Genomic DNA, 26,127 nt, shown 5'->3' with positions numbered 1-26,127 from the left:
GAGTAACTTGGAATAATGCTGGCTAAACAATTTAGGGAATTATTATCCCACTGATCTGCATGGCAGCAGCAGGAAAATGCTTCTCTAACCTAGATACACAAATTAGAAATGGTTTCAGTATATTGTCTAAATTAGATATTGTGGCATAGTGAATGCTAACCAAATTTGGGGGTGGTTTTTGTGCTAGCTTAGAGTCTGGGTGAATATCTTTGCAAAATCCTAGCTGTTCCATGTAAACATAGCTATTACCATGCTTAAACTGATTAGTGGTTTGTATAATCAGCTAACCCATGATTAATTGAAACATGACTGATTCAATTAATCCAAAATTACAAGCTTAGTTTAACACAAGTTATTAAACCGTAACTTATATTGAGAATTTACATGACATGCTGAGGTACAAATAAACCACATTTTGGTAAATGAGCTGTAAATCCAGCCATATTCTGCTAGTAATAATTGTAATAATTGTATTAATTTGATATAATGAAACATTAGGACAGGAACGGTAGGCACTTTTGTGCTCTTATGCACGCCCCTTATAGTCCTTTTAGGAATGGGGTGAGGTCAATGGTAGACTGTTTTTGGTTAAAGCTTTTGGGAGTTTGAGAAGAGACCACAGAGTCAGGCAGTGTGTTCCAAGCGTTAACAACTCTGTTACAAAAATCATATTTTCTGCAATCAAGATTGAAGCGGTTAACATTAAGTTTGAATCTATTGTTTGCTCTTGTATTATTGCGATTGAAGCTGAAGTAGTCTTTAAAAGGAAGGACATTGCAATAGATGATTCTGTGTGTTAAACACAGGCATGTGCTAACTAATGCATTTAAGATTTGCCCAGTGTTGCTGTATCAGTGAGATGGGTGATATAGAAATTTAATAAAAATATCCATTTGCAATGAAGAATTTATGACATATATATATTTCTTGTAAATCCACGATTTTATGAACCATTTTTTAAGGTGATAGGAAATGAAACTCGGTTATAGTATTTAGCTTACCCATCCATAGGTTCAAAATTACAAGCATAATAGCATAGAATCCATATTCAGGAGTGTTATTTCTCAGATTAACTTCCTAGGAACAGTGTTATGTGAAAGAATGAGAGAAGCAATGGCTTTTATACGCTACCTTGAGACTTTGGAGAGAAAATATGATATAAATTCAATAAATCGACTGAGCAACTGGGTTAAGCTGTCCAGTAAATAGGAACAGCATCGCAGCCTCCATAATATACCGTCAAAATATGAAACTTATTTCTCTAATTATACGACGGATACAAATACAGGCTGCACACATTACCCACAGCCGATTACGAAAAGTAAAGGACTAGACCCTACAGCGGTTTGCTAGACGTCGGCGGGACGCTCGCCGTCAAGGCCGTGAGACCACCCGAAGGATCTCAGAACTACGCGTAGTGACGCCATTGGGGAGCTCGCCCCCGATTGGCTGTCGCGGAATGTTCCACTTCGATTTCGTCTTCTCTTTGCCTAGTTCACAGATTTTTTTTCTCTTTCCCCTCCCCGCTCCGTTGAACTCTCCCGGTTCCTTCCCCCACCCCCGCCCCACTCCCTTCACACTTTTTTCTTCGCCGGGGTTCAAAAAGAGAATTATTGTAAAGCGACAAGGAGTGACTTGCGCAGTCCGGGCCTTTCTCCCTTTCGCTCGCTAACCCCGCCCGCCAGGTCTTCACGCGCTGCTTCAGCGGCTGACAGGAACAGCGGCCGCCATTGTCGTCATTGCCTCCTTTCCAGCCAGCGCCGTTGCAAAGCCCCCCTTCCCCTCCCGCCGCCGTTCCTCAGCTCGAATCAGGGTTTCCTCTCTGAAGGGCGGCGGGAGGGGAAGGAGATGAACGGCGGCGGCGGCGGCGGCTCTTGACCACCACCACCACCACGGCGGCGGCGGCAGCGACGGCGCTGAGCCCGCCCAATTCACGCCCTTTCCCGTCCTCTTCCGTCTCGAGGATGCTGAAGATGAAGCTGCCGGCGAAGCAGCAGCAGCCGCAGCAGCGGCAAACGATGAGCCGTAAAAGGGCGGAGGAAGAAGACGCGGGAGCGGCCGCCGGAATCCCACTGAGGCCCCAAGGCGGGGGCGGAGGCCTAACCAATCACCCGCCTCGCAGCGAAGCTGGGTCCGGGACGATGGTGGCTCCGGGCTCCGGCGGCTCTTCGACGGGTCTCCGCTGCCTTTGCGGCTGCTCGGCCGGTGGGGCCCGCGAAGCCGTCTACGAGTGGTTCGGCCTGGCTTTGGGCTCGGCTCAGCGGCTGGAGTTCGCCGTCGGACTGCTCGACTTGCTCAACCCGCTGGAGTTGCGCTTCCTGGGCTCCTGCCTGGAGGAGCTGGCCCGAAAGGACTACCATTGCTTGAGGGACTCGGAGGCCAAAGCTAACGGGGCCGGGGGCGCCGGTTCTGGAACCGCCGACACTGCCCCGGCGGGAAGCAATCCCGCGGCAGCCGGGGGCAGCCGAGAGCAGCAGCAGCAGCCGCCGCCAACGCAGCTGCTGACGGCGCCGCCGCCCCCGGCTTCTCCTCCCGGGGCTGTGACCGCCGGTTCCCCCCCTCCGTCGACTCCTCTCCTGGCGTTGGGCGGCAGCGACTTCCGCGACCCTGCGGTCCGCTCCAAGCTCATCGTCTATTTGGCCCTCCTGGGATCCGAGAACCGCGAAGCTGCCAGCCGCCTGCATCGCCTGCTGCCCCATGTGGATGCCATCTTGCAGAGCTGCCGATCGCTTGGGCCCTTGCGCCCGGGAAGAAAACGAGGGGAAGAAGAAGAAGAGGGGGAAGGGGAGGAGGGGGCAGCCTTAGCCGGACCGGAGGCGGCGACGGCGGAAGGCCTGGGGCTGGTGGCTCAAGAGGAGCTGTTGCTCCTTTTCACCATGGCTTCTCTGCACCCTGCCTTCTCTTTCCATCAGAGAGTCACGTTCAGAGAGCACTTGGAGCGGTTGCGGAGAGCCCTCTGCCGGGATGAAGACGACGTGGAGGCCTTCCCTTGCCGTGGGTCACGGGTAAGGGTATCCCATCCAACATCGGCACCACTCTGCAGCCCTTCTCTTGTCTATGGAGATTCTCAGTCATCCATGGTTGTCATGGTCATGGTTGTCCCAAAGGTGCTTTTTTTTCAAGAGGCAACTGGACTTTCTGCTTTTTCTTTTTCATCCAAGAAGCTTTGTCAACTCTCCTGAAGGCCATCCAGTAACCTTCTTGGATGAGAAGCGAAACGTTTTCAAAAGAAAAACCAGAAAGTCCAGTTTGCCTCTTGAAAAAGCACCTTTGGGACAGCCCTCCTCTTGTTTAATCGGTACTCCCGAATGAACTCTTTCAGAAAGCATCTTTGTGCTGCTTCTACCTGCTGTAATGAAGGCACAAACACACTTTTACTCTGATGACAGTTTCCATCTTCCTCACCCAGCATGGTTGATAACAACACTATCTGAGGAATTGTAATATGTCATATGTAGAGGAAGCTTGTTTGGGGAAGGCCAGTTGAGTAGTATTGTCAACTAAAGGCTGTTTCTCATCCTTTTCTAAAGACTCCTGTGGTTTTGATTTTATCTGTTTGTAAAGTAATGCACAAACAGGATTAGGTTACAGTGTTTAATAACATAATCTATTGGTAGGTCAAAGGTGGTTTAGTGAGCTCTTTCCCCATGACTTACTAACTTAAATCTGGAGATGTCTCAGCACTTGTATTGAGGGGACAGAAAATTAATAATGCCACCTTTTGCACTTCCTATCACAATAAACTTGGAGCCCAACTTCACTTGGTTATTCGGGGTTGTTGTGAGCATGTCCCTTCACCACCTGGTCCCTGGCTGCTAATTTTCTGTGCCATTTGCCTTTTGCATGACCTTGTGTGGGTTCTCCCAAATGTATCAAATAGTAATCTTTTATAGATCCTGCCAGACCTGATAATAGATCCCTGGGCTGCTAAAGATTAGAGTTATGAAAACAGAAATAGGTGGAGGGGCTGTAATTGTTGATTCTTCTGTCTTTTGGAGGTGTTTTATATAATTTTATTAAAATTATAATTAAAAAGATAAAACTAATGCTTCTTGTATTATAAAAAAAGAAAGTGCAGAAAAAATATAAAAAGAAAAATATACGAAGAAATGACTTCCCCCTTCATCACAAGTTTAAACAATTTTAGTAACTTATACTTTCTTTTAAAATAAAAAATTTCTTCTTCCCATATCTTATCTTATAAAGAAATCCTTAAAGCTTCATCATTTCAGTCCGAATCAACAGAAATGCGTTAAGGGTTACCAGAGATAACGTATCGATTTTAAGTTTGATCACCTTTATATTCCTTTCACTTTGAACAATCTTGATCTTTAGTTCCTTCAAATAATTTTCTAGCACTTGATTTCTCTTCATTTTTTTCTTTGACCCTTCTCACAAAATTTTAATATAGGAAAATTGCCTAGGTTGCTCTCTTGGTTTGTTGTTTGTATATTCTTTTTAATTATTAAGACATTAGCCGGCTTCTCTTTTTTTGTCCAGTGTATCTTTTTCCATATCATTCTTATAGCCTATTTTTAAATCCACTTTCAGAGTCTCTGGCTTGTCAGATATAACTTGCTCCTCTTTTATAACATCCTTTAATCAGTCTATCTATAGAAGGACACACTCTTAAAATTAATTTCTGAGTTCATTGTTCAAAAAACATCCTTCAGTATGTCCAGGGTTAAATATTTTGCTTTGTTCTATATTAATCAAATTACAGCATTTTTGTCCTTTACTTGTAATCTTTAGTTTCTTCTGGATCCCTCTAGAAGAGGGTTGTCAAACTCCCAGCCCATGGGCCAGATGCACTGGCCACATCCACACCCAGTTTAGCGAAGGGGGGGGGGAAAGTCCTGATGTCACGTGACACCACACTGAGTTTGATAGCTCTACTCTAGAGCATCTTAATTTTGTGGAATGCAAGTAGGGACTAAAAAATACTTGAAACTTTAAGATTGCAGTACACTTGAGTTAATGCATTTTGATTTTCTGTATTTCTAAAAGTGATGACATTTATATGTAACACTGTCATTTTTCTTTCCTTCAATTTAGAACTATTCCCATAACTGCATGCCAACAAGTGAGAGCAGTTTACTTGAACAAAGGGCAGCAGTTCATGATAAACTTATGGTGGCCACTCACAGACCACAGCAAGAAGGTATTTCGATATATTTATATCTTGAAAAGCTTGACTTCTAGGAAAATCATTTATCATTTTATATTATTACAAACTAGCTGTGATAAGTATTCAACTAATGTCTGGTAAACTTGTAGTTTCCTCCAATTTTGTACCTGATTAAATGAGTGAGAACATTCAATAATAACTGTTGACCATTAAGCATTCCATTAAGCCTTTTGGAGGCCAGAGGTAGAAGCATAATTTATGTACTTTGTATTTGTTTCCATTCTTAAATCTATGTTAACTATTTCAGGGACAACATATATTTAGTAACAGAGTTCAATGCTATATCCAGTCTTACATGAGAAGTCTTTCATTTCACATGCTCAGATTTGTTTCAGACACCTGGACTGCTCAAAGCAATCACAGAATGGATAATAATGAGGGAGAAGACCCTCAGTGCAGTGGCACAGTTGCTTATAATCCATAATTAAAGATAATTATGGATTGTAATTATAATTAAGATATTAATGTATTATAAAACAAAGTGTAGAAACAAACTGACATTTCATTGATCTCTTGAAATTCTATTAAAAAAATTAAATTTCCAGTAATAGTGACACGATGGCCAAATAAGTGAAAAAGATCTATTAAATTTTAAATAGCACTAAATTACTAAATTGTATCTTGTTTTCTTTGTTTTCAGCTGTACACATTCAGAAAATAATGCTGAAAGGAGTACCTAGGAAAAGATCTGATAAACATTTGGAGTATACTTTCAAAGTAAGTTATCTATCTGAAGTCATATCTCTGTAATTTAAAATTACATGGGATCTAAAAAATTGACTCATGCATGCATTAGTCATAATGGTAAATCTTAGTTTAGCACCATGATTAAAAAGGAGCCTGTTAAAATGCTGGACTTTTATGCTCCTCACTTTTCTTTCCACATAGCTGGGAAAAGAAATAAAACAAATTTATCTGTCCCACAATAATGACATTAAATACGAATAATAGGTAAAATTTGTGAATGAAACAAAGACGTTTATCTGTGTTTTAGGTTCATAAGGGTCCAAAAGTTGGTTTGCTCTTGTAATATTAAAAGTTAAGTTTAACAAGATTAAATGTGGGGAGATTTAGGATCAGCAAGTAATGAATGGAGGGTCATTTTGGTGTAATGATTCAGGAGACCACAAGTTCCACCTTAGGCTCAAAGCCAGATGAGTGATCTTGAACCAGTCAACTTTCTCTCAGCCCTAGGAGGGGAGCAATGACAAACCACTTCTGAAAAACCACTTGCCCAAAAAACTGCATTGACTTGCTCAGTCCGTGTTCAAGAATAGGACATGATGGAATGAAGTAAAAAAAGAAATGGATAAGCTGTGGAATTTTTACATGTAGTATTGATTACTAGTTTAGATAATTCTAAAGGGAGATTAAATAAACTCATGGTGGTCTTAAATGTTTCTAACTACTATGGAACTATGGCCCAAGATTAGCAATAACCTCTGAAATTAGCATAGCTGCTTGAGATTAGCAACAGAAAAAGGCTATCCATAGTTGTGAACTTTTTTAATATATCAAATTGGTCACTTTGTGTTAAGACTGCTGGACTAAACAGGCTACTGATTGGAACCAGTGGAGGGTTTCTTAATTTTTCTTGGTTTTTGTTTCTAAAATCTGTCTTAGTTACTTAGTGTTTGAGTATGAAATGCAGGTAGTCCTCAACTTACAACCGTTCATTTAATGACCATTTGAAGTTATAGCAGCACTGAAAAATGTGATTTATACCGTTTTTAACGTTTACTACTGTTGCATCATCCCTATGGTCACATGATCAAAATTTGGAAGCTTGGCAATTGACATGTATTTATGACTATTGTAGTATTCTGGGCTATGTGATCACCTTTTGTGACCTTCTGACAAGCAATGGGGAAGCCAGATTTACTTAACTGTGTTACTAACATAATCAACTGCTGTGATTTACTTAACAATTATGGCAAGATATATTTATTTATTTATTTTTATTTTATTTATTCACATTTTTATACCGCCCTATCTCCCAAGGGACTCAGGGCGGTTTACAGCCTGATAAAAAACACACATATATAAAAAAAGTTTTATTTTTACAATCATATCAAATAATTCATCCAATGTACAGTTATATACAATTAGTCGGGCTTGCCCAGTCACCACCACCCTTTTTAACACTCTTCCCTCTTCTACCTTCTTTTACTTTCCAAACCTTCCTCTCCTTCTCTTATCTACATCCGCTCCTCCCTCCACCCTACACCTTCCTTCTCCCTCTACTATCCCTCTTCCTTCCTCTTCTCCTCTTTCCTACCTCCTACTCTCTCTTTTCTCCCTCCTCACCGTTCTAAAATGGTAACTATGCAGACCCGACCCTACATTAATTATATTTCTTCAATAATCCCTGTACATTAACCATCACTCCATCTCTACCAAACCCCCCCAATTCCCCTCCCCCTTACCCCCCACCCCCCACCCCGACTTCCCAGAACAAAATGCAGGGTATCAAAACTAACAATCATAATCCAAAATAATTCCTAAATTATAATCTCTAGTCACACCACACTTAGTCACACTCTCAATTCCCCTCTCCTTCAAAAATATATCTAATACAAAATATTTCCTAAATTTACTCATATGCTATTCGATATTTTTTTTATCTGATACTTATTTTAAATATAATCAATCCACATTTTCCATTCTAAAATATATTTTTCTAGTGTATAGTCTTTCAAGTAAGTGGAGATTTTTGTCATCTCTGCCAGATTTGATACTTTGAGTGTCCATTCTTCGATTGTAGGTAATTCTTCTTTCTTCCAATACTGAGCAATCAAAAGTCTTGCGACTGTTATTAAGTTCAAAATCAATTTAGTCTCTATAGCTGTATAGTCCATAATTATTCCTAGTAAAAACACACATATAAATACAGAGTAAAACATCAATTAAAAAACTTATTAAATAAGGCCGAATATTTAAAATAGCAATAAAAGTAATAAAACCCCAATTAAAACCAAATTCAAAATTTAAAATTCTAATCCAGTACTGCACAAATAAACAGATGTGTCTTAAGCTCGCGGCGAAAGGTTCGAAGGTCAGGAAGTTGGCGAAGTCCTGGGGCATATCATAAAATGGGCAAACTCAATAACTGTTTTGCTTAGCAGTGGAAATTTTGGGCTCAGTTGTGGTCATAAGTTGAGGACTATCTGTATCTTAGTTTTATAGAAACAACTCTTAAAGGTTTTTTTCTTTTTCATTCAGGTAATCTGGTCTGATCATTCTGTGTCCTTTGTAACAAAAACACACCAGGAACTACAAGAATTTCTCTTAAAGGTAAATATTCAAAGGCTTATGTAATAAAGCTAGGTGGCATGATGTTTTACCTCAAATTAAAGTGGTAGATTGCTTTTGATCTGCAGAGTTGATATGCTAATCTGTCAAACATTATTCATATATTCAATTTCTAGAGAATATATACAGGTATTATTTCTTATGAAATATTAACCATGTTATAATTACTTAGGAAGCAATAAATTGTTTCTAGTGGTACAAATATTGTTCTAGTTCCAGAAAAACCTTTCTTTAACTTGTGCAAGAGTCATATCAAATATTTTGATTCCACTTTGAACAAGTTATGCACATCACTCTATAATTTCATGAGGTTTTGTGCTTGTGTTGATTTTGCTGATTTTTTTAAAAGAAATAACCTGTCAGGGAATGTTGGGGTAGTTGCAAAAAGTTATGACTTAAATATGCACTATTGAGACCAATTGAAAACACAAAGAGAAGGTATACTTCTGCTCATGCAATTTACTTTTGATGAATATGAAAATATAATTAGAGCCAAGTACCATCATAGTTCAGCATTTTTGCTGACCATTTTCTTCTGGACCTAAAATGCCCGTTTTCTGCCATTATTCTCTTACAATTGGTATTTAAAGACATCTACCCCAAATACAAATATAATACTACATTTTCAAAATTAATAGTCTCTGATAAACCTGTGTCCCATGAATTTGTTCATAACTCATTTAAGCCATTCAACTAAGAGGTCATCTACATGTTGTCAGGGTTCCAAGTAACACCCCCAACGAAAGAAGACTCCAAGGCTAGAAGTTCTTCAAAGTTCCATTTTATTAGAGATGTCATATTGGCACATCTGAGAAAACGCGAATCTGAAAGTTTCCAGGTTTTTGCCACTCAAAAGAAAGTCAAAGACCTTTCCCCCTGCACCCACATGTCCATCACATGGTCCGATCAATGCACCATCCCAACTGGAGATGCTTCGCAGTCATGCCACTCCAGGTGCAGGCTGGATGTCCTTGACTCTCAGAGAAAGAATGTTGTTATGGCTAGATATCCCTGCAACTCCATGCAATCCCCCCTCCCAATTTTCCTCAGCAGTAAGTGAAGATCCAAAGAAAAAGATGGCCTGTAGGGCTGATGGGCTGCCCCCCCTCAACCGATGATCAACGAGAGGAACATAGGGGGTTAATTCCATATTCCCTAATCACCTCTCCCCCTCCCTCCCCTGCCCCTTTAGGACCCTTTGGCTAATTGGAATTTATCATGGAACTGCTTCACTAATCTCTCTGCATTTACATCCCAGCTTTTAAGCCAAGTAGCTTCAGACAAGGGGTACCCTTTCCAATGAATTAAATATTGTAATCAACCTCTATACAATCTGGAGTCTAGGATTCTCTTAAATTCATGAGTCTCCCCTTGCACCACTATAGGCTTGGGCACTGGTCGGCCCTGTGGCCTCAGTCTTGACCCAACTGCCAGCTTTAGTAAGCTGCAGTGAAAGACAGGATGCTCTTTCCCTAGTATACGTAGGAGGTTAAATTGAACTGTTACTGGGTTAATTATTTTCACAATTGGGAAAGGTCCTAAAAATTTAGGTCCCAGCTTTTTACTGGGCAACTTCAATTTTATTTTGGTTGATAGATAAATCCAATCTCCCACACAGAAGGGGGGCTGAAGAGATTGGTGCTTATCTGCTTATTTTTTATACGACTTAGCGGCCTCTACCAGCACTTTTTTGGTGTTTTCCCCACTCCTTTTTTAGTCATGGTGTCCATTTGGTCAGAATCATAGAGAAAGGTGGCTCTCTGGGCAGCTCAGGCAGGGGACAAAGTCCGTGCCTGATCTGAAAGGGGGTGCTGCTATGTACGGCGTTGTTGTAAACAACTTCTGTGAATGGTAACAAGTCCGCCCAATTCTCTTGCTGGTAATCCATATAACATCTTATATATTGCTCCACCATTGCATTCGCTCGTTCCGCAGCTCTATTCGTACTCGGATGGAAAGCCAAGCTAAGTCCCTGAATGGACCCGACCGATTTCAGGAACTCCCTCCAGAACTTAGCGGTGAATTGGACACCTCAGTCTGAGATGAGTTGGGGGGTAATCGGTGCAGCCGGTAAATCTGCTTGATAAACATCTTTGCCAGTTTCTTAGCTGAGGGTAATCCCAAACAAGCAGTGAAGTGGGCTTGCTTGGAAAACAAGTCAATCGCTGTCCATTTCCTCCACTCTCTGGGAGTTCGACTATAAAATCCATAGTTATTTTCTCCCAGGGTTGGCTGGGGTTAGCCACTTGTTGGAGGAGCCCAGGAGGCTTCCCTGGTCTTATTTTCATGGCTGCACAAGTGGCACAGCTTTTTACATAATCCTCCACGTCAGCCTTCATCTTCAGCCACCAAAACTGTCTTCTGGCCAGGTGCAGAGTTTTCAAGAAACCAAAATGGTCTGCCAGTCGTGAGTCGCGGCTGCACTGTAAGACTTCCAGCCTCAAGCTGCTAGGGACATATGGTTTGGACCCCTTCCAAGCCAGTCCATCTCTTGTGATCAAGACATCTTTGTTATCTGTGAACCATTGGTCGGCTGGGAGCGCTGCTTTCAGTGCAGCTGTCAGTTTGTCCTGTATGGGATCGTGTTGGCATCTGGCTTGGCCCCTAGTGTTGACTTGCGCTGCTTATTGTGAGGGGGGGATGATGGCATGGATGACTTCTTCCCTCTGACTATCGAACTGCAGTTTTCTTGATAATGCGTCGGCCAGCAGGTTCTTCCCCCCCCTCCCCCGGGGTGTATTTTAACTTGAAGTTAAACCGCCTGAAGTATTGTACCCAGAGGATTTGTTTGGGGGAGAGTTTTCTGGGGGTTTTAGGGCCTCTTATGTTTTTGTGATCAGTCCAAACCTCAAAAGGCACTTTACTCTCCTCAAGAAAATGTCTCCAGGAGAGAAGGGCCCAGCAGACTGTGTAGGCTTCCTTCTCCCAAATTGCCAACCGCCTCTCAGTGTTGGTTAGCTTCTTGGACACATACGCGCAGGGCAGAAGCTGGTCCTGTGGGTCCTTCTGTAGGAGCACAGCCGCTACCGCCACATCTCTGGTGTTGGCCTGGCGATGAATTGTTTCTCCAGGTCAGGGTGTTGAAGGATTGGCTCCTCGGCAAAGAGCCGCTTTAATTTTTCAAAGGCCCTTTGGCAGTCCATTGACCAGGCAAGTGGTTGACTCGCCAGTTGCGCCCCTTCCTTGATCGGGATGCCCTATGCACAGTCACTCACGCTCTTGTTACCTCCCGCCTGGATTATTGCAATGCTCTCTACATGGGGCTCCCCTTGAGATGCACTCGGAGGCTTCAGTTGGTCCAGAATGCAGCTGCGCGGGTGATAGAGGGAGTCACACGTAGCTCCCATGTGACACCTCTCCTGCGCAGACTGCACTGGCTTCCTGTTGCCTTTCGGGTGCATTTCAAGGTTTTGGTAACCACCTTTAAAGCGCTCCATGGCTTGGGACCTGGGTACTTACGGGACCGCCTTCTGTTACCTCATGCCTCCCACCGACCCGTACGCTCGCACAGAGAGGGCCTTCTCAGGGTGCCGTCCGCCAGACAATGCCGGCTGGCAGCCCCCAGAGGAAGATCCTTCTCTGTGGGGGCCCCCACTCTTTGGAACGAACTCCCCCCTGGTTTACGCCAAATACCTGACCTTCGGACTTTTCGCCGCGAACTGAAAACATATCTGTTTGTTCGTGCGGGGCTTTCTTAAATTGTTTAGTTTTAACTTCTAAATTTCTCTTTGGTTTTAATTGGGGTTTTTTAGATTCTTAATTATTTTAAATTCGGCCACATTGTATAATAAGTTTTTTAACTGTATTTTAACTGTATATTGCTTTTTTATTCTGGCTGTACACCGCCCTGAGTCCTTCGGGAGAAGGGCGGTTTATAAATCTAATAAATAATAATAATAATAATAATGTGTTTGTGGGAGGGAGCCCTGTTTTTAACAGCTCTGTTAAGGGCATGGCGACTTCTGCAAATGCTGGGATGAATTGCGTATAGAAGTTTGCAAAACCAGAAAGCTTTGGAGCTGTTTGCGGGTACGTGGGGGTTGCCAGTCTAGCATGGCTTTCACTTTCCTTGGGTCCATGTCCATTCCTCTGCTTGACACTCAGCAGCCTAGGTAATCTAGGGCGGTTTTATAGAATTCACATTTTGACAGCTTCACGTAAAGCTTGCGGCTAGGACTTTTTTCAGCACTTGCCGCACTAGCTTTACGTGCTCCTCTAGAGTCTCACTCAATATGAGAATGTCATCTAAGTAAACTAGGACCCCTTTGTATAAGTGCCTGTGTAGCACCTCATTAATCAGCTACATGAAGACTGCGGGGGGGCCCCTTGCAGGCCAAATGGCATGACCTTGAATTGGAAGCTGCCAAGTGGGCAGTTAAAAGTGGTCTTCCATTCGTCCCCTTCTTTAATCCGTATGTGGTAATAGGCTTCTCTGAGGTCCAGTTTGGTGAACACCTTGCCCTTGGCTAAATGACTTACATGTCTTTCATGAGGGGGAAGGGGTATGTGTTCTCCACGCACAGGGCATTAATTCCACAAAAATCCATGCAGAGCCTCATCCCCCCCCATTGTTTTTCTCTTTAAACAGTATGGGGGCTGCCACTCTGGATTTGGCGGGCTGGATAAAACCTCCCTCCCAATGTCCCACAGCACTAAGTGTGGCAGCCCTGAAGATCCAAAGAAAAAGATGGTCTCCGGGGCTGACACATGTACTATGGGAATTCATAGATTAAGTGCTTAAACTTCCATTCAGTTTTTACTATCATCCCTAAATTTGCCAGCTGATGTATATTTATACTTCAAGATGATTTATAAACAAGTTAAAAAGCACTGTGCCCAGCACAGATTCCTAAAGGTATCTACTTTTTATTTCCCTCCATTAAGAAAACTATTTAACTTCTGATTACTTTTCACCTTTAAAAAAGTTAGTGATCTATAATATATTTGAGATCTCTTGTTCCATGACTGCTAATTTAATTGAGCATCTTTGAAGAACAACTTTGTCCAAGATGTTTTTTTAAGATACATTATTAACAGTTCCACGTGCCTCTTAGTACTCTTAAGTCTACAGTATAAGCTTAGTGAGGCAGGATTTTCTTGATCAGAATTCATGTTGATTTACCTTAATTCTTGTTTTATATGTTCGTATTTGTGTGTGTTTTAATTAGGTTACCGTATGTACTAATCTCCCTGGAATAGATAGTAAGATTACTGGCCCTATAATTTTCCCATATCCTCTTTGAATCGGCTCCATTCCAATCTTTTTGCTGCTTGAGCCCAGTTTGAGGGCCAAGTAATTAATTTTTCACTTTTGAGTTATTTAATTCTTGGATGGATTCTATCAGGATCTGATGGTTTGTTATTTGTATTCTCTCAAGATGACTTAGAATTCAGGTAACTATATTACCTTCGTTTACTTTTGTTCTTCCAGTCTCCTTGCTTCTAAAAGTCAATAGAAGCTTAGGTATCTATCCAATTTCTTTTTCATACTAAAGATGGATAGAAATAATTCATTCAGTTTCCCTGCAGGCTTCATACTGTCTTTGAATATTTCTTTTACTCTGTCATCTAATGGCACAACCACTTCTTTTATTGGTTTTCCATTTATTTATTTTGAATAACCTATATACTCTAATCAGTCATCTATCAAGAAGAAAATCACACCTCTATCAATACCATCAGGACAAGCTTCTATATTAAAATGAACAAGCACCACACTCACAGGCACTGATGATGTTATCTAGATATGAAATGTCTGCAAGCGAACAACCAAGCTCAAGGGGCATCAAGAACTCTACATCAAATATATATTTCAAAATTCTTAGTGATTCCGTTAATATTTGTTGTATGCTGCTCAGATTGTTAAGATGTGTCATCTTAACACATCTTCTGACAAAAAAGAATGTATGTTTTACTCTTTTTCGGTTTGGATTATAGGAGTCAAGAGCGCATTGCATGATGGATAAAGCCATGCTTTTGCCCCAAAGGCAGATAATAAATTTGACATGTGCCCTAGCACATGAGTGCACAGTTTCTTTCTCTCTCTACACACACACACACACACACATACATACATTCTACTTTATAATATATTTTAAAGCATTTGGATACTGGCTTCCTAACATAATTCACCTTGTTAATGGGTTATCTGGAGATTGAGCATCAATATGCTTTGCCTTGCAAAACTCCATCTTTGCCCTTTTGTTCCTTACTCTCATCATAACTTTATAATTGTATCTCCTGTTTCTAAAGATTTCTGTCTGGGTGGGTTTCATCTTTCATTAAATAACGATTCCACATCCTGTTGTAGAAAATAAAGTTCAGTTGACTATTCTACTGGAACTGGATACTATGCATGTGGTGATGGCTTTTTCACCTTCGACATGCTGTATTACTAGATATACTGATCCATTTAAATAAAAATAAGTCAAAAATAATTCAAAGCGTTGATCTGTGAATTTCTGAAATGAGGAAAGAAGTTCTAACAGGGTCAGTTAAATGTTATAATCATCTATCCATTTACCTATGATAAATGTTACTTTTTCTACAATAATTAATAATGTACTTTTCATCAGCTTCCAAAGGATCTTTCTTCTGAATCATTTGACAAGACTATTTTAGCAGCATTAAATCAGGGGTTACAAAAACAAGAAGAAAGGAGGCATTCAGACTTTGAGCCTATGATAAGGTAAAACTTTTGAGCAATGAATATAGTTATTTTTACTGTAAATTTATCTTGAATTCATCACTTCCTTTATTATGTATGTTGTTCAGTTCGAGATATGAGAAATCAGTGTTTTATATAATCACGTATAGTTCATTTACCTCAGGATAAAGCAATCTACATTTTTCTCAATTCTGCCAGGTCCAACCAATGTGTCTTAATTACCAGGGTTTGCTGTATACTTAACATTCAGTGGGTATCAAGATATCTATTCCTGATCCAGCTGAATACTGCTAACCGTGTTGAACATACAAATGTTTAAATGTTGACCATATTTTGTACCATTAAGCTATAACCTTCTCTCTGCTCTGCAAACCTTAGGCCCTAAGCATCTTACAAAAGTTTCTATACAAAATCTGCAAAATTCCCAGTTGTGTGAGGCTTTGTCTTTAAATAATATGCTTATATATATATAGATTCATTTTTGTCCCTGTGTATATAGAATGTGGTATGCAATATTTGAATTATACATATAGAGGCATGGGTATTATGAAAAAAAGCATGACTCTAAATAGGTTAAGTCATTTAACATTTAGATAGCTGCTATGTCTTTTGGATCATACTATATGAGATTTTGTTCACATGGTTTCTGTAACATTTTATTACACAGATGTACTTAAATGTTTGTGAACCCTTTTGATTTTTTGTATTTTTGCAAAAAATATGATCTAAAACATATGTTTTCCACAAAAGTCCTAAAACTACAAAAAGAGAATCGGTTAAACACACAAGTCAAAAGCATTATACTTGTACATTTGTTTATTGAGGAAAATGATCCAAAAGACATACTTATTTATGGCAAAAGGATGTGAACCGCTGAGATTATCAGTGCAATTGAATGGGAAATTAGAGCCAGGTGTTTCAAACAATGGAATGATAATCAGGGGTGACTAGAAAGTCCTGCCTTATTTAAAAAACAGAATTCTGGGTACTTGCCATTAAAATCAGATCTTCGTGATACAGGCCTATCAGTCTGTCATGGCTTGAATAAAACAGAGCTGTGAATACCTCTCAGAAATAGTTAATGCTTACTAGTCTGGAAAAGACTATAGAACTATTTCCAAAGAATTTGGACTCCCATCTGTTCACTGCATGCAGATTATGTCTAAATGGAGGCAATTCAACAACATTGTTACTCTGTCCAGCAGTAACCAAGTTCAAACCAAGAATAAGGGATTGCAATCCTCTGGGAGATTTCAGAGAACCCCAGGGCAGGGTCTAAGGAACTAAGGACCTCTCTTGCACTGATAAATGTCAGCATTGATGAGCATACCATCAGGAGAATGCTGGACAACAATTATTTGCATGGTAGGGTTGGACAAATAAAGCCAGTATTCTCCAAAAAGAACACTGTTGCCCATCTACAGTTCATGAAAAAAAATGTGGAGAAGCCAGAAGACTATTGGAAGAATGTTATGTGGAGAATGATATTAATATAGAACTTATTGGCTTGATTGAAAAGTGCAGTGTTTGATAAAAGGCAAGTTCTGCTTTCCAGCATGAGAACTTCAGCTATGAAACACCGTAGCAATATCCTAAATTGGGCCTGCTTTGCTGCCTTTGGATCAGGACAGCTTGCCATCATTGATAGAACTATGGATTCTGATTGTATCAATAAATTCTATGGGATGATTTCAGAGTATCTGCCTGTGGATTGAAGCTCAAGAAAAAGCTGATCATGCAGCAAGACTAGAGCCCAAAACACACAATTTGTACAACCAAAAAATGGTTAAAGCAGAAGAAAGTTAATGTTTTGAAATAGCAAAGTTAGGTCCTGACCTTAATCTATATTATAGAAATGTTGTGGATGGTCCTGAAGTGGGCAGAATGTGCAAGGAGCCCACCAGCATCCCTGAGTTGAACCTGTTTTGCAAGGAGGAATAGGTTAAAATTATGTCAAACCAACATGCAGGACTGATCAACTGTTATTGGAAACATTCAGTTGCAGTTTTTGCTGACCAAGGGGAAGGTGGGGGAATATCACTTTCTGAAAGTAAAGGTTCACATACTTTTACCATACACAAATATGTTTGGATCATTTTTCTCAGTAAAAAAACAAACATATTTTGACTTGTTTATTGAATTTGTTTGAGTTCTAGGATTTATGTGGAGAACAGATAATGTTTTAGGTCATATTTATGCAGAAATATTGAAAATTCAAAAAGATTCACAAACTTTTAAACATCCATGACTTTGCTCATAATAAAATCTCCTTTCCTTTATTTCCTTCCTGTTTATGTATCTGTTTATTTGCAGTGGAGAGGTTTGATGCACAGTGGCATTTCTATATGTTAAATATTAGCTTTAAATATATTCCTTTGTAATTTGATTTTTCTAATATGTTTTAGGCAACTTTTTGCAAATACTTCCCCAGCTTTTCTCCAGAATCAGAGAGTAAACAACTTCTTTCAGACTCTGTCTTCAGAAGATTTACATTCTCATAGTAAGAAACTCTGATTTTTGTATTCTGTTATGAATTTGTACACAAGTTTCCTATTTAGAAGCATATTTGATCTTTATGCCAGTTAAAATTACAGAGTTTGAATGTTACCTTAAGTTCTTGATCAGTTCATTTTTATTAGGTGTTCTTGGTATATTACTTTCAGGATAGTTGTTAATGGGTGGCCTCTTTTAATTGTATGTGTCGTAACTTGGCTCATGCAACCAATCTTTTTCACCTTCTGCAACCTTCTGGATTCAAAGCATCTTACTAGCATCTCATTTCTGTTGAGTGCAGCATTTAGATTATACATGTGTATGCATAAGAAACAAAGACAAATGTTAGGTTATAGCAGAGAAGGAGATTGTGTTATCTGAAATGACACAGAGTACTGCAGTGAAGAGGAGTGAAAGAGAATAATTGAAACTACCTCTTATTTGCACAGCCATAAAATGCAATCTTATTTATTTATATTCTTGCATTCATTCATTTACCGCCCATCTTGCCTCAGAGCGATTCTGGGTGGCTTACAACACTAAAAGCCAATAAAACCATGAACAAGAAATATTTCTAATAACAGTAAAATTACAATTTAAAAAATGGGGAGGAAGTGAGCAGGATGCTCAGAGGGGAGGTGAACTCTTCTCTTAATCAACATGATACACCCCTGTTGGGGCCCTAAACCAACTGACAAAGCTAGGTCTTCAAGCCTTACAGAAGATCAGAAGGATGGGGGCAAGATGTTCCAAAGGGCAGGCACCATGGCAGAAAAGTCTTTTCTCCTGGGCCCCTTCGGCCAAGATTTCTTGACCAATGGGGCCTCCAGCATGCCCCTTCTGCTGGAATGGGTGGGGTGAGCCAGTCCCATTGGGGTAAGAAAAAAAACCCTCCCTTTTTATGACCCTGTAATCCCTTAATTCGGGATAGAGTCAGGACAACTGGATGGAGCTGAGCATTTACTGGCTGGATGCTCTTCCTGATGCCACACAGAGTTCGCAGCAGATATTTTTCCTTGCATCCTAGCAGAGAAACATCTGCGGCTACCTAGGATTGAACCCTCAACCTTATGTGTAGGAGACAAGCGTCTTCACCACTATGTCACCTGGGGTGAGACAGTGCCACAGGTAGCCTAGACCCATGCCATGCAGTGCTTTAAAGCTGATAACTAACAATTGAATGCAGAAGCAAACTGGCACCTGGTGCAGCTCACAGAACAACGGTGTAACATGGGCCCTCTAGGGGCCCCAAGAACTTCTCACACCACCACATTCTATTAGTTGCAGCTTCCAAATGCTCTTCAATAGTAGCCCCAAGTAGAGGACATTGCAGTAGTCCAAACATGAGTTGACTAGGCCTTGAGGGCCTAAGTGGAGGGCCTCCCAGGCTAGGAAAGGGTGAAACTGGCACATAACATAGAGTTTTGCAAAAGCTCTTGTAACTTCGACTGCCACCTGCTCTTCTGGGTCTGTAATGCAACCCCATCCAGAACTAAAAGTCCTGGATCTTGAAGCTCCATGCACCAAAAAACCATTCAGTCTTGCTGAAGCTAGTTATCCTCTATCCGGACCCCCATGACTTTGCTTGTCAGAAGGGGATCACATGACCCAGGACACTGTGACTGCCATAAATGTGAGTCATTTGCTAAGCATCTGAATTTCGTTCACTTGACCATGGGAATGCTACAACAGTTGCAAGTGTGAAAAATGGTCATAAGTCACTTTTTTCAATGTCGTCGTAACTTTGAACAATCACTAAATGAACTATTGTAAGTGGAGGACTACCTGTATAGATAACATGTAAGTAATTTACTGAATCATGTGAATTATTTTTCCTAAATTAGATGCACTGTTGACTTAAGCTCCACACTATGAAGGCATCCAAATTGTGTGTTTATCAGCTTGAATGAAAATCAAGTGAATTATTAAATGAGAATATATGAAATGAACACTAATGTAATGCTTACAAGTAGTCTTTCACTTATGACCACTCATTTAGCGACAGTTTGAAGTTACAATACAACTTCAAGAGAAGGAAAGTGACAAATGATTTGTCCTCACACTTATGACCATTGCAGTGTTCCTATGGTCACATGGTTGTAGTCTAGGCATTTGGCAATCAGCTTACACTTACAACAATTCATGTGTTCACATGATTTGTGACCTTTACAGCTGACCTTCAGCAAGCAAACTGAATAGGGAAGGTCACAAATCATGCTCATGTGATGTTGTGCTTTAACAACCACAGCAAAAGCATCATAAAGGGATCCAATTGTGCAAAGCCTCACTTAATGACCACCCCAGTTAATGACAAATTTTCCAGTCCCAATTGTGATCATAAGTCGAGGATTACTTATATATAAAAAATACCTCAGTTGGATGCTGATTTATTAGGAAAGCTACATTCTGTGGTAGCACATAATCGATATCTGATTTCAAAATGATAAGCAGGGTCAGCCCTATAAATACTTGAGTGGAATACCAGGAAGAAATAGCAGTGCTGTAAGCTTGACTAGAAAGTTGAAGAAGATTCAGAAGAAGATAATGCCAAACCACTTCCGTAGACAAGAAAACTAGATGAACATGCCCATGATGTTGGCAGATGTTTGATAAAGACTTTTTTTTTTTAATTAGGAAAAATCCCACAATTGCTTATTAATTACAAATACATTAAAATATACATTTTTTTCATTGTAGCCTTCTAGTATATATATTTCATTTGGCATGCCTATAGATACTGTTTAGAAGTATTATAAATACTGTCTTCCTGTGAGCATTACATTGAGTATTGCAAGCATTGATTTCTGCCAACAGCAGCTGTTAGAATTCACTTGTTCTAACTTCAAATGTTCAGATTTTTGTACATCTAGTTTATTTTTCTACTTAAACTTTTAAAATAATTATATTTTATTGTTTAATGTCTGTTGCTCTTCAGACAACTACCAGTCTTCCCTGAAGACATCTAAAATGCCAGAACATTTCAAGGAGGATAGCTCAGAAGCCTCAAGCCAGGAAGAAGGTTTGTTCCAAGATTAAATGAATGATAAGTTCTTTCTGAATTGTATTTTGTGGTTTCTCAGTTAATGTATCTTTGCTTTGGAAAGGTGTAATGAATGATGCTAGTATAAAATAATTTCAGATTTTCTTCTCTTTTTTTTCACCTTTTATCACCTGCTTCCGAATTCTATTGCTTGCTACTATTTGTTTTCTGTTCTTTTCATAGAGTTGTTTACACCAAAGGGGAATAGTGTGATAAATATATATGTATGTTTTAAGTAAAAGATGCTCAAGTCTAAAGATGTTTAGAAAGTAAAAACCAAAACATTACATAGTTCAGTTTTTGAACTGAATGTTGGTTATACTGTGCCATCTGACTTGTATAGGTCTAGTACTTCATTTTAACCATATTGCAATGTTATGAGCAAGAAAGTTACATTTACCAGAATAAATATAGGTAATTGTAAAAGATACTAATTAGCAATTGAGTTGATTACTAAGTTACTAAATACATTACTTTATAGTACTTCAGGTATTTGCAGTCATGATAATATACTAAGAACATAATTCTGTAATAATTTATTTGAAGGAATTTGTATGATATTGTATAATAAAGCCAGTATAATGTAATATTAAACTAATAGCACAATACTTTATTTTCTATCTAGATATGATACAGCACCCAGTGATTCATAAGAAACATAATGGAAAATGTCCTGTTGCTAAGTAGGTGTTAAATCTTTCATTCTCTTTTCATTTAAAGTAGTGTTTGGTATTTGACTCATTAGATGAATTTAAAGTTACTTTCATAACTTGATAAATTTGGATAAGTTTGGGAGTTGTTAAAATAGCTGTTATTATACAAATGATCTGATGGCTGAGTGACTTTGGGCCGGTCATTCTCTCTTAATCCAACCCTCTTCACAGGTTTGTTGTTGTGGGAAAAATAGGAAGCTATTATATACATGTGCCACCTTGAATTATTTATAAAAACAAAGGTGGGATATAAATAAATAAATACATTGAAATTTTCTTGAGAGTACAGAGATTAAACAGGCATAATTGAAGAATCCTGTTTTGTAATTGCGATGAATTATACTCAGTGAATCTTTTATTGTAAGTACTATGTTATTCTGTTAAATAAAATAATAATGCTCTGGAACTATGTGGAGCAATAAAGCCAATAAATCAGACAACTGGCTATGACAGCCATAATTTACATCATCCAAACGAGGCATAGGAACTTTTTCTCACCCAGCACATGCATTATAATACTAATGCATAAGGAACCAAACTTTTCATGTTATAGGCAAACAGAAAAATTCTGGTGACTTTATATTAATTGTATAATTTATATTGTACCATTCTCTGATAAACAAGTTGGCTAACAAAATTTCAAAGGACGTAAAGTTAAAAACATACATTAGAATCAAGACTGAGTACATCGAGGCCTAATTTATCTCATGAAAGTAGTTTTGAAATCTCACTTTTACAAAAAAAAAAAAAATTGAGCTGCTCTTTAGAGACTCTGCATCTCTGATAAGATAGACAATGGCTATTGTTGTATTTCTTCAAATGGGCATCTGCATACATACAATATTTCTTTTTCCCTGATATAGGCGATTTCTTTTCAAAGAAATCCTAGCTGCTATTTCAGGCCTACCCATATTGGTTAGTGAAGCAACTATTGTGAATGAATGGGATAAAAGTAGGTCTACTATAATAAAGGTCAGTTGAGGATCATTCTGAAATAATAATCTGCACAAGTCCAAAGTTAATCACCCAAAGCGCTGTAGTCAAAAGATAAGCAGCAATCATTTTTCTAGAGGGAAATATACTTTAGGTCTACAATTTTTAATTCTTACCCTCTTTCTTAGTCATATAATGTTCCCATTTTAAAAAAATGGAAAAACAAAATAAAACACAAATGTCTTGGCAGCAGTAGTCCTAAACTGGATGCTTTGTCCCAGGATATGCCCAATTTATCCCCAGTAAGAACCACTGGTTTGGATGGTTGAAAAGTCAGCAATCTGTTTAATTATAGTTTCTTATTATTTGTTTTATAACAGCACTATTAATTCCAGATGTTCTTCACTGGATGGTTTTGACATAACACATGCTGAATATAATGGTGTAACAGACTGGAGAAGAAAAGGCTGGGCTCTACAGCAGCATCCAGAGCATTGCACAATACTTGATCAGGTATTCTGGTTTTTTCATCTTAGAAAACATATGCAAGAAAATGACAGCAAAATTTCCTATAAAGAGGCTTATTTCTTACACTTATTGAATTGATTGGTTTCATTTTAAATATTAGCTTTTTCTAGTAGAAATTTGTCATCTCCTCTTTAAGGTGCAGATAATTTTCCACACTACTTAGGTTGGGTAGGAGGTGTGTGCAAGTTATGTCATAAGAAATAAATAAAAGGGAAGTAAGCTAAGTTAGAATTAAAGTAGAGGCATTTCAATCGTTTCTTTTTCTTTTTTGCTAAAAAATGGCAAGTTTTTAACACATCTAAACAACACATCTAAATATGTGGATCTTTTTCTGTGGGTTTTTTTTAACTTAGGCAGTGCTATTTCTTATCTAACACAAGGTGACCTCTCCCCCAGCATAGCTAATTTTCATATGTGGTTTGTGGATTGGACGCTGCCTATTTCTCTAGAAATTAGATTGCTATGGCTATCCTCCAGTGTTCTAAGAAGCTAAATGATTCTTACAATCTGCCATTTCACTAGTAATTATTTGAAGCTATAAATTTTTTTGGTAGCTTTCTCTTGCATAGATCTGCAATTTAACCAATAAGTTTACTATATATAAACATTGAATTCATGAATATCCAAAGAGGTTGAATTATATACAATTGTACTCTGAAAACGTATGTCCAATTAATATAAATAAATGTCTTACTACACCTGGGCAGTATTCATATGGCCTGGTGATAATTCATCTAGAAGCATATGATAGGAATTATTGTTTTCATGAAAGCACTGATTACTGTTGAAGTTTTTAATAACTATTTACTGTCAGATAGTGCCATATGGTTTATCTTTCTGATGTGATTAAATTTATAATTTCAAAATTGGAAGCAGGTTAAACATGTTAAATAAAACATAATCAGTCTTCCATTTTTCTTACACACATACACTCTATAGCTGAACTGAAATCATATGGTATATGAGACCTATACAAACATGTTACAAACCTCAGCCTGAAAAATGACACCCAATTTTTGTTACTGAAAAATAGAAGGGTGACTTTCAAGAAGGGTGACTTTCAAAGATTGAAAGAGGAGAGATATTATGTGTCTTAAAGAGACACATAAAGATATGTGTCATTGTTTCAGATTGTATCTAAATTCTCTAGCGCTGATACCAGAGGCTGAAATCTTTTTCATTCTCATATATAGATAGATAGATAGATATATAATTGGCAACTGTTACATATGAAGGCAACAAATGCAACTAATATCGTTACATTTTTAAGTGAAATTGTATTCACATAGAAAACTTCTGATCTGTTTTTTATTTCATCTAGCATGCGGGAGAGAAAAGGAATTTACCTGTATTAAACAAAAAGAAAGGAAAACAGCAACCAGAAAAGTAGGTGTCAATTTCATTTTTAAAAGAAACTGAGTATTGTTTAAATGTTTTTCCCAAATATATCCAGTATCCCTGGAATATATTACTATCTGTTACTAAAAAGTGAATATTTATTATTCAGACAAGTGTGGTTGATCTTGATTGCTAGCAATATTAGACAGATGAATGCATATTAAGAATAGCATGTGCAAAATTGATAAATGTAATTTAAAATTAAAGTTGTAATTAATAGGATATAGTAGATTTCTGAATAAACACGGGGAGTTTGCTACTGTTATTAGTTAATAGACGTTTGAATAGTTAGTATTTTTTAATTTTTAATATTCCCTGTGGACAAAGTGATGTCCCATTTCAGAAATAACTAAATGACCTTATGTTATTTTTCATTTCTGAACAACTTAGGTTTTGCAGTTTGATGGATTTGCTGTTTGATGAGAAATTGCCTAAAGAATTTCATTGAGTTAGTTTGGGCTTTGAAAGATTGGCTGTTGTAGAATTAACCATCACTGAATTCTTTGAAAACTTTTATTATTACCATCGATTCATATTTTGGAGTTTCTGGGCAGGTTTGCCATTGTTAAAAAAGTATTGGAGAGACATATTCTAAACACAACCTGGATATCATACCATTTTAGATCTTCACAAGTTGATGATAGTAGACGTTTAGAATTCATAAGTATATGAATAAATATATGAATAAAATAAATATTTTATACTTATCCTTTTGATTAATGTTTTTATCCCTGTGCAGAGATAAAATAAAGAGGACTGATTCCAGACTAACCATGAGAGCCAACTATGTAAGAGTTGCAGATGCTCATCACCTGCATCCAGGAACCGCAAAAGGTACAAAACACTCTTCAAATACATTAGAGATTGTTTTAATATTCTTCTTTGACTTATATGGTGGGCAATACGTTTAGCAAATATGCAGCATAATACTATTACTTGTGCAATAAAAAGGGGAGATAGCAAGACATATAGAGATGCTGTTAGTCAGAGTTTAGTTTAATTCATGTAGATTCTCTTACATTATGAGTCACCTTTGTTCAGTTCTCCATATGGATTCTGCATGTTCATGCAATCTATTTGGCATATCAGGGAACTGCTGCCCACAAGCCTTTATTAAAGCAGGAATGTTATTTCTTTTATTTTCTTTGTTTTTTTGTTTAGTTCTATTCTGACTGTATTATTTTTATAAATAATTCAAGGGGTCAAACATACCTACTACAATGCTTTTTCCTCTTCTTATTTTCCCCACAACAATAACTTTGAGAAGTTGTTGGGCTGAGAGAGTATGACTAGCTAAAGTCATCCATCATATGGATGCTTTGAAAAACAAGCCGAATGCTCATTTTCTTTCTGTCTGCTATGATAGCAGTGATTTGGAGGACTTAGAAGACAAGATTTTCTATTGAATTCTTGAGATCTAGTTTATTCACTGGAGGACTTTTTCTTCTATTTTTCTAAGACAGCAATCCTGTCTTTTTTTTAATCAGTGATTTCAGTGGTTGTTACCCATGCCATAATAGGAACAGAAGTTGCTCAAAAAATGCCATTAGTGTCAAGATGGTAATAAATAAATTGCTAATTTTGTATGGTCATAACCTTTAGTTCAGTGAAGTTGACCAAGAAAAAGTAAACACTGAAATACATACTGGTCTGTGTGAGCCTTTGTTCTGGAATAGGGCTTTGATAATACCTAGCATTATCATTACCATCAAGAAGCTCAATTTATTATCCAGCTTATCCTCCAGTTTCTAGCCAAACCACCTCTTTTCAAAAGAATAGAGGTTCAAATTCTAACTTCATAAACATCAGCACCTGAAATAATAAACTGTATCAAGCCATTACAAGGAACTTGAGA

At 38.5% G+C, this 26,127-nt stretch overlaps 1 protein-coding gene across 3 annotated transcripts in view; it reads left to right on the top strand.

Moving 5' to 3' along the window:
- Window positions 1-1,577: 1,577 nt before the first annotated feature.
- The window catches only part of ZCCHC2 (zinc finger CCHC-type containing 2), a 32,434-nt gene continuing 7,884 nt past the window's right edge, over window positions 1,578-26,127 (top strand). For 2 of the 3 annotated variants that reach the window (XM_058176440.1, XM_058176438.1), the window contains exons 1-11: window positions 1,578-3,005; window positions 5,056-5,161; window positions 5,829-5,905; window positions 8,411-8,482; window positions 15,076-15,188; window positions 17,573-17,667; window positions 20,596-20,679; window positions 21,326-21,383; window positions 22,727-22,859; window positions 24,196-24,260; window positions 25,012-25,106. In XM_058176440.1, the coding sequence (XP_058032423.1) occupies window positions 1,965-3,005; window positions 5,056-5,161; window positions 5,829-5,905; window positions 8,411-8,482; window positions 15,076-15,188; window positions 17,573-17,667; window positions 20,596-20,679; window positions 21,326-21,383; window positions 22,727-22,859; window positions 24,196-24,260; window positions 25,012-25,106 (1,939 nt within the window). In that variant the 5' untranslated portion in view covers window positions 1,578-1,964. The remainder of the gene's footprint in view (window positions 3,006-5,055; window positions 5,162-5,828; window positions 5,906-8,410; window positions 8,483-15,075; window positions 15,189-17,572; window positions 17,668-20,595; window positions 20,680-21,325; window positions 21,384-22,726; window positions 22,860-24,195; window positions 24,261-25,011; window positions 25,107-26,127) is intronic. The other variant, XM_058176439.1, reaches the window with a different exon arrangement.

This window comes from Ahaetulla prasina, chromosome 3, assembly GCF_028640845.1.
Source record: "Ahaetulla prasina isolate Xishuangbanna chromosome 3, ASM2864084v1, whole genome shotgun sequence".
Lineage (NCBI taxonomy): Eukaryota > Metazoa > Chordata > Lepidosauria > Squamata > Colubridae > Ahaetulla > Ahaetulla prasina.
The sequence above is the reverse complement of the archived record's forward strand: the minus strand, read 5'-3'. Positions and strand labels throughout refer to the sequence as shown.